General features: G+C 40.0%; 2 protein-coding genes across 2 annotated transcripts in view; one reads left to right on the top strand and one right to left on the bottom strand.

The window, feature by feature from the left end:
* Positions 1-863: 863 nt before the first annotated feature.
* tmem64 (transmembrane protein 64) lies at positions 864-14155 on the bottom strand. The gene is made up of 3 exons (XM_071499355.1): positions 12603-14155; positions 6096-6251; positions 864-4145 (listed from the first exon to the last, which is right to left on the bottom strand). Exons 1-3 carry the CDS (start codon positions 13311-13313, stop codon positions 3954-3956), a joined length of 1059 nt encoding a protein of 352 aa, XP_071355456.1. The 5' UTR covers positions 13314-14155; the 3' UTR covers positions 864-3953.
* The window catches only part of necab1 (N-terminal EF-hand calcium binding protein 1), a 35740-nt gene continuing 32893 nt past the window's right edge, over positions 11672-14518 (top strand). The window contains exon 1 of the mRNA XM_071499356.1: positions 11672-11777. The gene's annotated coding sequence lies outside the window, so the exon portion shown is untranslated. The remainder of the gene's footprint in view (positions 11778-14518) is intronic.

The raw sequence follows: 14518 nt of genomic DNA, 5'->3' as shown, positions 1-14518 counted from the left end.
CATAGCTGCTATCACTTAAAGCTTTATGTTTTCTGAGACAGGAGACTCTGCTGAATGCAGTATTTGTCTTTGGTGTGAGAAAGGAGGCAGGTGCAGCATTTTAAAAATTGCCCGCTTCCTATTTTCCTCCTGATTATCTGTCCTCAATTTACATTTGAGTGAACTGGCGAGCTAGTTGGTACTCCTGCCACTTTGAAGGTCACAGTTTAAATTCTGTGAATCACTGTTCTCTGGAAATCACATTGTGCGAAAGAAGACAAATTTGCCTACATTCTGACAAATGATGTGTAAAAAGATTTGTGGCCATGAGGACCAGTTAAACAGAAATTTTGAGACCAGTTTAACTCCTCCCACTCAGTGATGTCACTCACTCTACCTGCAAACATTTCAACACATACACATTAATGTAACAATCCACAAAGGTCCAGAAACGTTCATGAAACCTTCAGTCACTGTGGAAAAAAATGAATGGGATTTAAAAGTTTAATGCAAACGAAAAATAGGGAAAGTTTCTGAGGAATTTGAAGTTTGAATGGAGTTTCTAGCTGAAAGTATGAATGCGTAGAAGGGGTTGAAAGATGCATGAAAAGTTGTGGAAAACTGGAGATTTTTAACATTCATCTTAATGGTAAAAATGTCAGAAAATGTTGAATACTTTGGAAAGTATGAAATATATCAAAAAAACTGGACACATTCAATAATGGCTGATCACTGATGTTTGGAATTTCTATGATGAAGCGATTAGAAAGAGGTACAAATTTTTTAAAAAACGGTGGAATAATAAAGAATTTTTGAACGTGAGAAAAACATATAGTGGGATTGCGTTTGCAGCATTCCCATCTAATAAAACACCCAAACAAACATTTTCTTACAAAGTCTGACAGGTTTTATTTTCTCTCTCATAAATAACACTGAACAGGCATCGTACAGCGATAAATATCAGTATTTATACACTGTAAAATTCTCTGTATTACAAAATACAGTATATGTGTAATGCACTTGATACAGATGGGGAAGTATTGCATTTCATAGCACCAAACGCGACCTTTAACTTGCCCCCTTAAGTTAATGATCTCACACTGTACTCCTCTTTAACAGTTCAGGTGTGCAGTTACATCCCAGATTCAGGTCTTGTGTGGGTATCTATGAAATATACTTCCCTTAGGAATCAGTTGTTGCATAACTAAATCTAAGTTAAGTAGAGCCCACCTAAAAAGAACCAAAGCCTTTGCTGTAAAACTGCTCATTTTTCCACAATCTTTTTTCAAAATTCTAGTCGAGACGCTAAATTATCATGAAATGTGTGCACGGTGGCCCAACAAGTTTCATGTATTTAATTTTTGCATTAAACATGGCATTATGTCTGCTTCTTTACCACTTCTGAGCAGAACAGCTACACAATTCACACTTTGTTTGGAAAGTAGGGACACTGCTGTCAGGTGAAAGCCTTGAGTATTTACATTTTCTCATCAAAAACTAAAGAAAAAGTAAATTCCATGCCTTTAAAAAGTGAACAAGTGAGAGTAGTGAGTAGATTTCATAAAGCCTGTAGCCATAAAACACTCATCTCTCTCTACGTAAACTTTCAATTCAACTAAGACACTGGAAAAATGTTTAGGTGTGATTTATGTGATTTTCATGTGACAGGAGTGAAAGGTTGATCGCTAAAAATCAAGAAGCGATCAGTAGGTTTAGGGGCTCTCCAAAGAAAGTGCTACAAAGCTGAAAAAGCTGTTCTGATCACAGATGTTGGTGAGTCTCTTCCAGATCTTAGGCAACGCAGAAATGTCTGTCAGAGGCAGAAGGAGGTAAAAGGCAGGTTGGACACTGTAACACAAACCTGGGAACGTTGTCACTCAACCGTACAGTGGAACATGGATCAACAAACAACTCAATTAAAGTTTTTTTTTTTTTTTTGTTTACTATGAAAGAAAAATAAATGCTTACAAACAGATCTTTAACACCGGAAATGAACAGCAATTCCCAAACACTTAAGATCTTATTGGTAGGACTTCTATCATTTATATATTTTTGCTTTTGACTTTCAAACATTATTGCTAAATTCAGACAGGAAGGGGCCCTTTCAACCAACATTTAGCATGAAAATGACACAACTGTTTTTCAGAGGACTGACAGCATGGAATGTGTTCAGGCAAACATGACATCTGGCTAAAAAACAGGGGAAGAAAGTACGTAATATTAAAATGAAAAACAAAAAGTTGTGTCAGCAATACAAAACAGGCTTGTGTGAACAAATACAGGGACATAAAGATGGATATTTCATATAGGAGCCCTTATTATTCCTCAATCAGACTTTGTCTGAGGAGCAGCATCACAATAATTCATGTAAAAATAAAAAGTTATCACATTCATCACTTAAGTGTCCATGTAGTGTTTGATTGTCAGCTTCTGAGAGACAGTCCATTTCACCTCCTGACCAACCAAACCCCTTCCTAGTTTAACTTGTGTATGAAAACAATGTTTCTCTGTTGTTGTGGACTGTGCAAATGAACTTACAACATGAGCGCTTTGTCAATGTATTATTAAGAGCTAAAACACACAAAAAAATGTTCACAGGCCATTTCTATCATTACCAACAACGTAAAGTAATTAAATAAAATAAGTCATAAGTCACATGTAGCCTCAGCTCAGGTGGGGCTAGTGTCATGGCGTCTGATAACCTTTATCAAATTATGGCACATAAAAAATAACAGCCACTTCATCTCATCTAGCTTACTCATATATAATGTAAGTAAAACCTAAAACACACAGACTTAGGTTTGTGTTATTTTGTATGCATGAGAGCATTTCTGATTAGTTTGGTTTCAGCACTGAAATATGACATTCATGCCATTTCATCACCGATGTATTGCACAGCATTGTCAAAATCATCTTAAGCAAGAACGATGTAATAACCCTATAATATATAATCTCACAGCCAAATAAAGAAAATGTGGAAAAAAAGCTAATGTAAAACCAAATTAATCATTAACATTTACAGGAAAGCTTGACATCTCGGTTTCATTTCAGTGTGGGACTCTTTCTGTAGCAGAACATGTGGCTGTGCTGCCAAGGAGCCGCTCACGCTGCACTTCAACTTTCCTGGCAGAAACGTTCCTGAGTTTCCTGCTGTGAAATATGCTCTCCTCTCCAGCTACTCTTCTCAAAACTGCAGAAGTGCTAAAATGATCTCCGGGCAGATGAGGCCAATTCAGCTGATGTGATGGTAAGCAAGCAGAAATCACACGGTCAGAGAGGCCTGTAGTGCTCACTCAGAGCTTGTTCCCTCACTCCATAGTCCAAAAATAAGACACTTAAAAATGAACTGGACTAAAAAGCCATATCTTCCAAAAATATTAATAATGCCCTTATTATTTATATTTTAAATTAGCACTGGATGTCAACAAACAATCTTACATTTCCTGAAACAAAACAAAAAGAGATGCAGTATGAGATAAAGGTGCATAGCTTGCCATTCTTTTGACACTGAAATTAAAAAACAATTCCTTGGTTCTCTAGAAAGCTCCAGATTGCACATTCATAGTGTTAGCAGGCAGCTAATGCCGAGCTATTTTTGTAATGACTCACTCACTCATTCAACCACCTCTGATATCTCACACATCATCATTTCATTGACATCTCCTGTAACAGAGTAAATGTTAAGAAGTACCTTGCTGAAAATAATAATAAAAACAAAAAAACTCCCACGATGATGTACCGCAAAACCATTTTCATCAGCACCCTTTCTTCAAAGGTGCGTGGTCCCACACTTTTAAAAACAAAATGTACCGACTACAGACATACGATGCTTTCAGGGTTATTCTCATATGGGTGATAACATACCACACCCCCAACAAGTTTTGGACTCTGTCTAAACTCAGCGGGTTCCCTTAAGCTATGCAGTCTTACAGTTAATTTATAGGTGCAACCACACTACATGTACTGTTTTGAGGTCACACCACATTAATGCAGTTTCCGCCGCCAGCTGTCGCCCTCTTGCTGCAGTAGGTGAAATTGCTGTGGTTGGTGGAGGACCCGTTCATGTGCGATGACTTCAGCTCCATCTGGCAGGCGGCGATGGCTGCATTGAGCTCTACCTGAGCCCGGTGCACGACGTAGAACATTAGGCCGATGCTGATGACGATCTGCACAAGACAGAAGAACTCATAGTTTTTTTCAAAATTCATTTGACTTGTTATGGTGACAACCTGAATTGTCTCGTATTCTGAGGTGTACCTAATATTTTGCTTTCCTAATAAATATGTCTGTGGGACAAGGACAAAAATCAGCTATGCACCAACCCTCACAACATATTGCACTGCATTAACAACACCACAAACATTTGTCTAAAAAAACCAACACAGCCTTATGTGAGACCTTCAGATAGACCAAGCAGCTGTAAAAATGACCAAAGCTCTCAGGAAAAACTGCTCGAATAGAGCTGAGAAGCTAGTTTCTGCTTAGTAAGTTACTAACTACGCAGCTAGGACAGATGTAGGCAGGGATACGCCTGTCTGAATTTTCTTTTTCAGCAGATACTGATGACCTTAACTCAGGCAATCTGCCAATACCAATAGCTGATTTGATACCACTATTTTCACATTCCCTTATTTTAAATCTGTATACAACACTGCATCAAACTAATTGTGATCATTTTGATCTAAAGCATTAGCTCAACATTGCTCTCTTGCCAAGAGTTAGATAAGAAGATTGACACAACTGTCACATCTGTACGTATATTATGAAGCTACCATGAGCAGCTGGTTAGCTTAGCTTAGCACAAAGACAGCCTAAAAGACAACAGACAAAATGCTAGCCCGGCTATGTGTGGCATTGAAAAAGTAAATGGCTCTATGCATGATGTGTATCCTGGTTGGAACCAACATTAAGTGATAACTGGGTCGTATCAGCTCCTCCAGGTGGAGTTTCCCACCACAAGTGTTAAAAAAAGACTTCTATATGAGTACAACCAGCTGTCATTTGGAGTAAGAGCTTTCAGTTCTGTATGAAACACTGACAGCCACTTCATTCTGAACTGACCCCTGACCTCTGTAAACTTCACACAGAGCCCCCCCCCCGATCCCTGAATGCCTGTGAGGATTAAATGAAGTTGAACAGGTGTTGGGGATGTGGTGACAGCTTGAAATGAACCTTTGGAGCTAGACAGAATTGTGGGCATATTTGCGAATATACATAAGGTTTAACATTTGTAATATAGACATTTATGTAACTTAAGACACAAGGAGGAGACTAGTCACTTGGTGTTAGCTGTAACACTGAATACAATTTGAAAGACTTGGTAAACATTTTGGGATGTGTGTGAGGGTGTGGTTCAAAGCTGACAATCACTTAAGTGTTATCAACAAGCACAGCAGTTTCACACAACACTTCTATAAATAACATTATCAGGAACAAGGAACAGGTGTGTCACCTGCGGTCTGTATGTGCTTGCTGATGTAATATCATGATCATCATTATCGTCATTATCATTATCCCTATCACTGCTGCCATTTTAACTGTTCCAAGGAGATTACTAGAACTCTGAAACAAAGCATTCAACCTACAGTTCTCAGAAGAGGACAGTTTGTGGTTTCTTGTGTCTGTGTGGCCTTCTGAGTTGTGTCAATAGAGAGCATGTTTTTCCTGCTGCCAGTGTACCTGGTCAATAGATGTACCAAATATTTGCTGCAGAATCTAACTCATTCAGTATATGTAAAGGGATTTTTATAAAGAAAGAAAGAAATAAAGAAAACTTAAAAAAACTTTTAAAATGTGCCCACTAAACATGTCACTTAACAGATGTTGATTTCAAAAATATTTAAAGAGTCCTGACAAACAACTCTGTGCACCTGAGATTGTCTGGCCTTTAAGAACCATACGAACTAATTTGCTATATTCCTAATTGCAGAACATTTGGTGGAAATTAAGCTATTAATGATGAGCGTGATGCAACAAGCTCCGTGCACCACAATGTTCTTTTTCCTGAGTTTGACATTTTAAGACGACTACTAGGCAAAATGTGAAACCCAGGGTTATTTCAGGACATTAGGAAAATTAGTATCTTCAAAGTTATTGCATTATCACCAACAACTCACCTGCAGGCTGAACACAAAATAGCCACTGATGCTCTGCTCAGCAATGACATCCTCCATGGTGCGGAGCGTGGTGCCCAGGTAGGAGTTGAGAAGCTGGGTGGGCAACAGACCCACAGAGGAGGCCACCAGGTAGTTTGGCAAGGACACGTCTGTGATCTTGAAATGAAAACAGCAATTAAAAAAAGCATGTTTCACACTTTGATGAAAAAAGCATGATTACAGCACTGTAGTTCGACAAAACATCTTTTTACAAACGTCCTTTTACTAGCTTTTTCCAGCTCCAGAGTAAGTGAACCTGCCTTGGTTTAGGATATTTCTTGAACGTACAGAGTGTTACTCATTATTTTTAAACATCTGAAAATTAAATATATGTACCTATTTGGAAGGGATAGGAAGAAATGGATGTCTTTATTAATATGGTATTTGACTGAAATTTTAGCAGGGTTAATCAAAAAGTTAATCACAAATCCATACTTTTGCAGGGATATTAATCAATTCAATCAAACTGAATCATTTCCAACCAATACAGAACCACTGCTATGAATCCAGGTCAAATGAATTCTAACAGGATTTGTCAAAGTCATTCACTTGTCTTGAACTGATGTTGGTTAGTCCTAAGTTGTGATATATTTACAGTTTTAAACATTTTACACAATTCAGGTTTTGGAAAAAACGGCACAAAAAAGGCCCATACTGCACTGTTATTTTCAGAAATCTGTGGCAAATTCATGAACAATCACCCTAACAACAAACAATCAAAAAAAAATCCTGCTTGTGCTGGTAAGCAGATTCTAAGTACCATCTGATGTAATTACCTTGGACTACAACATGCTGTCACACATATCTTAGGTACAACCACCTAATTATAAACAAGTGCCGATTTGGTGTCACCTTTGATCCCTTGATTAAGTGATGACATAAGCTGATGCATGTCTGTGCTGGCTTTGTGAGGATGTGACCTTGGTACTATGTGCTGTGACTACACTGTGGCTGATAGCAGCCTGTCGGGGGCCGTGGTGTGTTGCTGCAAGACACTGCCTGTGCCAAAATGTTATCAGGGCTGGAAAACATTGGTGCTAGATCCAGCGCAAGAGTCTCGTCGCAGTGATAAATCCTAAAACCTCTCCTGTTATAACACAACACAATGATAAGACCCTGAGTTACACCTCATAGGACACATTATGAAAACAAGCTTAATCAAAACCTGGTTAATTGAACTAATGTTGTTGTCAAGCTGGTTTTCTTCTGTATGTACCATGGAGCGTTTTTTCCCTCAAAACTGTCACGCCTTTCTTTCTCCTTGAAATATTAGCACCGATGTGTCCACACTATGTGTCTACACAGTTAAAATGCCGTGAGCTGAGATGTGGCATGTGAGCCTGTGAGAGCTGCAGAACAAGAAAAAGGAATGCACTCTTTCTCTCAGCCAACAACCCTGAGTTGTGAAGCATATGTCCTCTGAAGTCTCTTCCCACCCAGGCATCTAGCGTATGCAGCTGCCTTAGATACGTGGGATGGGCTAGTAGTTGGTATTTTTATAACCACATAGAGAATTCCCACCTCCTCCTCATTTCTGCAAGCCTATGTATCAAGATATTCTGCAAATTCAAGTGAAAAAACACCCCATCTTAGGCTTGACCTGATTTAATCAGAGCAGCAGCAATGCAGGTCTAAGTTTGTGCTTGTAAACAAAACAGTACATAGGGTATGTTGACTGCATAGTAAATTTTCAGGATTGCTACTGTGCTGCTGTTTCCCCTTTTTACCTAGACACACACAGGATTTACCCTTTGTAATGAAGGGTGAAGCACAGAGTACTAATTAAATGCGCATAAAACATGTGTGCCCATAGTTAGGGTGCTATAAATCAAATGATAAATTCCCCAATTGCTTCATAAGCTCATATGGAGCGATGGAGCAAGACCAGCTAGCAGTAATGAAGGTTGTAAAGCTGCAATAAAATATATGTGGGGATCCAAATATGTCTACTTTGTCCTAAAAGGATTCACAAACATTTTTCCTGAGCTGTCCCATTGTTTTGCTAACTGCTGCAGTCTCTGTGTCGTTTTAGGTTACGTGCTATAATGTACCACCATCCACTTCAGCAGAAAGAAGCAGGACAGTGAAATGTAGCCTCACCCACGGAAAGTGCTTACCAAGGGCAGAGCAGACAACACATAATTCCACTGTGAGCCAGTACAGGCCTAAAAATGCCCACCCACAGTTAGTTTCACCTTTTATTGATGAGAATAAGACCATAAAGATACAATATCAGCTCAGCTTAATGACGAGCCTCCAGGTAAGATGAATTACAAGGCGTGAAGTTAGAGCACAAGCTGAGGTTCAAAACACCTTCCAAGCCAGTGAAAATGTAGCATAGGAGGCAGGCGGAGAGAGGGATTCAGCTTATTAGCCTGCTTCTGGCAGGGTCAGCTAAACTCCCTGGTGAAGGCTCCACTCTGCCATTTACCTCTCCAGCTAGAAAAAAAAAAGTGTTTCACACTTAGGTTTGCTAGATGAGTCAATGGCCTGATTTTCTCCAGTTTCTCTGACCTAAACCATCTTTGGTTTAGTTATTAGCTTTCTAGTATATATAAAATGCTAGTGAGTTGCAGATATATCAACATCTGAGTGTACACCAGGCAGTAAATGACAAGAAACTGAAGAACAGAAAGGCCATTATTATAAAGTAGCTATACCATCTCGCAGTTGTATTCCTCTACCAACCAGACAAGTTGAAGGAAATATGGTTACAATCTCCTTCGTCAGTTCCAGCATCGAATAATAGCTAGAGGATATAAAATGTCACAATTTCATTTAATCCTTATATACATTTGAGTTAAATTGTGCCATAACTAGTGTATGAATTCATGAGTTGTGGCCAAAAACGTGTTTTAGTGAGGACACAGTGACCTTGACCTTTTACCACCAAAATATAATCAGTTCATCCTTGAGTCCAAGTGGGTTTGTGCCAAATTTGAATAAGGCATTACTGGGATATCACATTCACCAGAATGGGATGGACAGACAAAGTAAAAACACAATGCCTCCAGCCCTGGCTGTCGCCAACATGGAGGCATAAAACTAACACGTATGGTGGGAAATATAGAGATATTCCATCTAATGAAATATTGGCCCGAGCCTAACAGAGAGTAGAGACACGTTCATTTTTCAACTATACATTACATTTCTTGGTGGCAAAAAAATATTTTCAGCACTGATATGAGTGTCTGTAAACCTAAAATATGTCACAAGTAAGAATTTCAGAAGTCATGACAAAGAGTCAAACTGCAAACTGGCAAACAACAGCATATGTCCCACTTTTGTAGAGACTTGGTTTGAGCAACTTGAAAGCTGACATCCTTTTTTGTGAAGTGTTTGCTTTCCCCTGTACATAATAACCCAGAGCAAGCTCAAAGTCAGTATTTCACAAGACTTTCAATTAGCTCTCCTTCTAACTGACAGTCTGACAAACTGATTGAGGGGCACCAATAACACCAGTGACAGTGACAGCAGCAGCTGTTCAACACTGTGTAAAAAGTCTGTCCCTTTGACTTTGACACCTCATTTTCACCCCTCCAGAGTGGAACAGCAAGTTCAATGTTGTGAATACTGTTAAAGCTTCAGCCCAGATCCTGGCATGAGAGGGGTATTTCAATCTTTGGACACAGAGCTATGTCCTAACCATGGAGCCTGATGTACCAACCAATGACAAACAGAAGCTATTTAAGTCATTCAGGCAAAAGAAAACCATCTGCTATGCTTGAATGTCCTGTTCGAAAAAGGAGTCTTTTTACAGGTAAACTGCTGTCTATAGTGACTAATAAGGAATAACACATAAGTATCATTCATTTTAGCATCACAAACTGATTTCTTCAGCCCTCACTTTAAAACATACATAGATTTATGATGCCAACATCTTAACAACTGAGGAAGGCTCTTGACTTTAGCCTCATACTCCATTCAAGTGGATTTTCAAATAGATCATCACAGCTTCTGTCAGCTCACTGCTCAACTCTAATGTCACAGCCCAAGCGTTTGAATTTGAGATGCTTCTAAAATACCAGCCTATCAGTCAATGCACAAGAGCAATACAAAGGGTGACTGCCTGTGGCTCTTCTACCTACAGTCAGCTAATTCTTGGGATGATCTCATATCACTACTGCCAAATGACTGTTTTCACTTGCTGGGGGTGGGTGGGTTGGTTGTCATGTAATGTAAAATGTAAATTTACAAAAACAAAACTACTTCTATTTTATCTTGATCAGATAAAATAGAAACATCTGAAATCCAGAACAAAGTCAGTGCTAAATACTACATGTGTAAAATATTTCATTTCAAATTTCTGTTGTCAACAGAGAGGTGTTGACTCATCTCTTAAATAATTTGTGTGGGGTGCTGTTGTTTTGGGTTACATTATTTAGAATAAGGTTTATAATATCTTGCTTCCTCGTGTATGTTGATAATGACAGAACAGGAAAATTGAATAAAATAAAACCTTATTCTACTATGGCCTGACAATTTACCAGAGCTGGGTCAATACAGCTCTGACACCTCAAAATCTGAATGAATTTAATAAAGTGGTGTTTATTGTAGGCTGGTTAAGAGTGTGTAAACATAACTGTCAAAAGCCAAAGCCATGTAACCAATTTCCTTGAGCAGAGAAATGTCTGAGTAAATCAGTCATCATAGAAGACTTACAGGTTTTGCAGCATGCAATTACTGTGCTTGTGGAACACACGTCATCGTCTTTTCCCCTTTCGTGCCTCAGGCCTGTGCATCAACTCCTTCATGCTTTTAGCTATAAATGCCTTTCAAGCTCCCCACTACGCATCCACTTCTGGATGTTTGTGCCACTGTTGTCCTTCAGCAATATTTTGCTTCTCTTCTCAAACATTTTTGCATAGACAGTGCAATTTTCAAAATAGCAGAAGTTAATGGTAAAAGAAATGTTACTATTGACATCAACAAAATGAGTGAAATACTGCATTTGAGGATGGCTTTGATTACATTTGTCAATAGTTTTAACATGTCCATTCTGCCTCCAAGGAGTTGTGTACATAGGCTACATTCCAACTTAACTAGAATAAACTGAACTTTGTAGTTTCTACTGAATTTATCCTTGAACACATTCCATACTAGTTACATTGTAGTGGTTTTAAAGTTCTGCACTTTATTAAAGCTAACGAGCCTCATATTTTAACTTTGTGCTGCTATATAGGTATTGATAAAACACTGACACCTGCACTCTGACATTTCACACCAGTTGGATCTTTATTAGGTCAAAATGTTTTTATATAGATGTATATAGGTATGTCATGTACATTACCTGTATCTCTGCAGTTACTTGCTTACATACATTGGAAGCAAACAGCAATCTCTTGAGATACTGTTTGCTGTTAGTGCTATGCCAGTACTTTTTAATAACAACTATTTTATCTATTTTCTTCTCCATAAAAAACCCTTGCTATTTTTAGGGGACAGGCTAATGTGATACAATCGTATGATGGGAATCAATCTGATAATATGGCACTTTTGAGACAATTCCAGCTCCGTGTGAGAAATATTGTATAATATGGTGCAACTGGAGATAGTGAGGAGGGCTTTTTTTGTTGCAGTATGGCTTGTAATACTCTGGAGATCTAAGCCTGAGTGGCTACATAACATCAAGCTCACCCTCAGGTCAGTATTCTTCATTAATCATTCAATTACAACCAGCATAACATGTTTCATGTTGCGTGACCCCCCCAGCTGATTTTCTGCAATGCAGTAACACATCCCGCAAGGCTTTTCCCCATTTGGGGGTATCAATGAGTTGATGAGTTGAGTTGACTGTGAAGGGTAATCCGCCAGTATAAATTATTCATGTCATGAATGAAGGTCAAGGGCCTCAGGTTAAGTTTTGGAGTGCAGCTGAGAGCAATATCCTGGTACCACTTAGCTTTATAATGTAGGCCACATGCTGTTTGTTGCCTTGACCAATGACTTTCAAGAAAACTAAAATTCTTTAGTCTAGATGAAGTCCTGACTATTACTGAGTTCAGAACAAACATTGCTCCAAATATGAAAATCCAAACTATGACTTTAAAATGTGACACTTATAGTTCAAAGTGATACTATAATTGATGTCCTTAGGCTTCAGTACAATCCATTTCACAGAAGCACTTCCTCTTTCTATAAGAGGAATGAGTTTTCTTTCTCAGGGGACTGGCTGACTGGGGACGTTACACAAAGTATCACAGGTAGACAAGCTTCTGGCTAGATCTGATTTCCCGTGAGGCAGGTTGGCCTAACAATAAGTAAATCTTTTTTTTTTTTCAAATCAAAGAGGTCACAGGTTTGATTCTTGCAATTGCAAGTGGTTTGTTGAACTGTCCTCCAGTAGGTTAATGAGCTCTGCTCCTGTCTGGTCCACTGTGAGATGTGTTTATAATGCAAATAACATGACTGTCTAATTTTCTTCTAAACTGAAAAGGAAAAGCTGACAATAGTGTTTCTCATACTTACCGAGAAAACTGCATTTTGTAGCCCAAAAGGTATGGGGGTGAGTCTCGCTAAGGCCACAACTTTGAGTCCACTTCCTCCCTCCACCACTCGTATGACAGCACTGAGCTGTTCGCTGTTCCCAACCTTGTTCAACACCCAGTCAGTCAATAAGCGTTTGCACACCAGGTGTGCCACAAAAGTCCCTATTAAAACTCCCACCATGACTAGTCCCATGCCCAGCACAAAGCCATAGAGGTAGCCAGCTGCCACATTAAGAACAATATATCCCCATCCACATGGGAACGACACAATAATCAAACCAACTATAAACAGCAAGGCTCCGACGAGGCTGTCCAAGCTCTCCACCCAGAGCAGGAGGTCCTTGAGGTATTGGCGCACAAGGGCAACCGAGGAGAAGCACACGGCAGTCAGGATGCATGCCAGCAGGGCGCTCTTGAAGCAGAAGGTGGTGATACAGCATGGATGTCTGAACTCTCCACCACTGGCGAACGTCGTCCCCCCTGTGTCACTGATGACCTCAGGGTCTCCAACTGACTTCCCTATGCCAACCCCCCTCTCGTCAAAGGCGCTGCATATCAGGATGTCAATCTTGTCACATTCATCTGTAGCAGTCCTCTGCAGCCAGCGGTTCAGCTGAATCTCTGCCTTGCCCACAGCATGCTTGATAAGCTTGGTGAAGAGCTGCACGGTCGTGGCCCCTGACACTGACATGTTGGCCCTCAAATAAGCCCTGAGGACCAGCAGCAGGGCTCAGACGAAGTGTCCCACCTGGAGACAGCTGTGACGTTAGAGGTTGTCAGACAGTCTTTACATCCAGTGCAAGTCCATGTCTCGCAGTGTCAAATTGTTGAGCTTCAACAGAGACAAATATTTGTAAACTTTAAAGAAGATGGCTTCAGCAGTGACAACCCATTGCTCTGCAACTTTGAGAGCAACTGTATAGTGAGACATAAAAATGAAATCCGTCACTCTCCTTGGCCATCACATGAACTGTCCCGTTTAACAGTGTTTATCTTGGGTACACTAGCTGGGCAACGTGCCAGTCCAACGACTTGAAGGTGCCAGTTTTGTAGTCTCTGTCTGGAACACTCGCCATATTCATAGTTGTCACCCCTCAGCTTCAGGACAGTGCAGAGTCAATGGATTGAGGAAGCCATCAGGGCAGCAAGGAGACGAGCTGTGCGGTCTCCGACAAATCAATCCAAATTTCTTTAGACCCAGGTTGGTTAAAAAAAAATCAACTTTTATAACACCAACACTATTCCCGTTAGCTAACGATAACCCCCTAGCATAAATCAGTGCAAGGCTAACTTACTCCCGTCGTTAGCTAACTAGCTCGCTGTGTGGATAAAGTCCTCCGCTTCATTTCAGAGACTAAAGCCGGCCTTCAGCTCTCACTCTCCCGGACGACAGGCCGACAGACGGGACGCAGAAGTACAATGTGAAAACGCAGTTTGCTGTTTCTCCGTTGACTGGGTGCTGTTGTTCCTCTCGCCGCCTTCTCTCCGCGGTGGAAGCCGCTGCTGTCGCTACTCGGGCTCTTCACACCGAAACACTGTTTGTGTCCCAGAATGCCAAGTAACCCCGGACCATGTGACCGACCGTTACCCCTCCTCCTCCAATCAGAGGAGTTCCACCAGTCATCGCGATACTTCGCGACAAATTCAGTTTGTTTTGGATTTATTGTCTTTGCACGGTATATGCGGTCAGTCAGCAACACCGCTGCCACATTAGAGCCAACTATTATACAACCAAGAAGGTGTTGATTAATTCACCCTCATAATCATATTTATTTATAATTCAATTGGTAAGAAATTCTAATTTAACAGGGGGGTTGCGGTTGTATCCAGCCGCACAGGAGTCTATCTATCTACTGCCAATGTTACTAGTAACTATAGGTAAGGTAATATGAATAA

The sequence above is a fragment of the Trachinotus anak genome, unplaced genomic scaffold (assembly GCF_046630095.1).
Source record: "Trachinotus anak isolate AG129_WGS33_773 ecotype Australia unplaced genomic scaffold, CSIRO_AGI_Tana_v1 ptg000016l, whole genome shotgun sequence".
Taxonomy (NCBI): Eukaryota; Metazoa; Chordata; class Actinopteri; order Carangiformes; family Carangidae; genus Trachinotus; species Trachinotus anak.
This window is presented reverse-complemented; position numbering and strand designations above follow the sequence as displayed.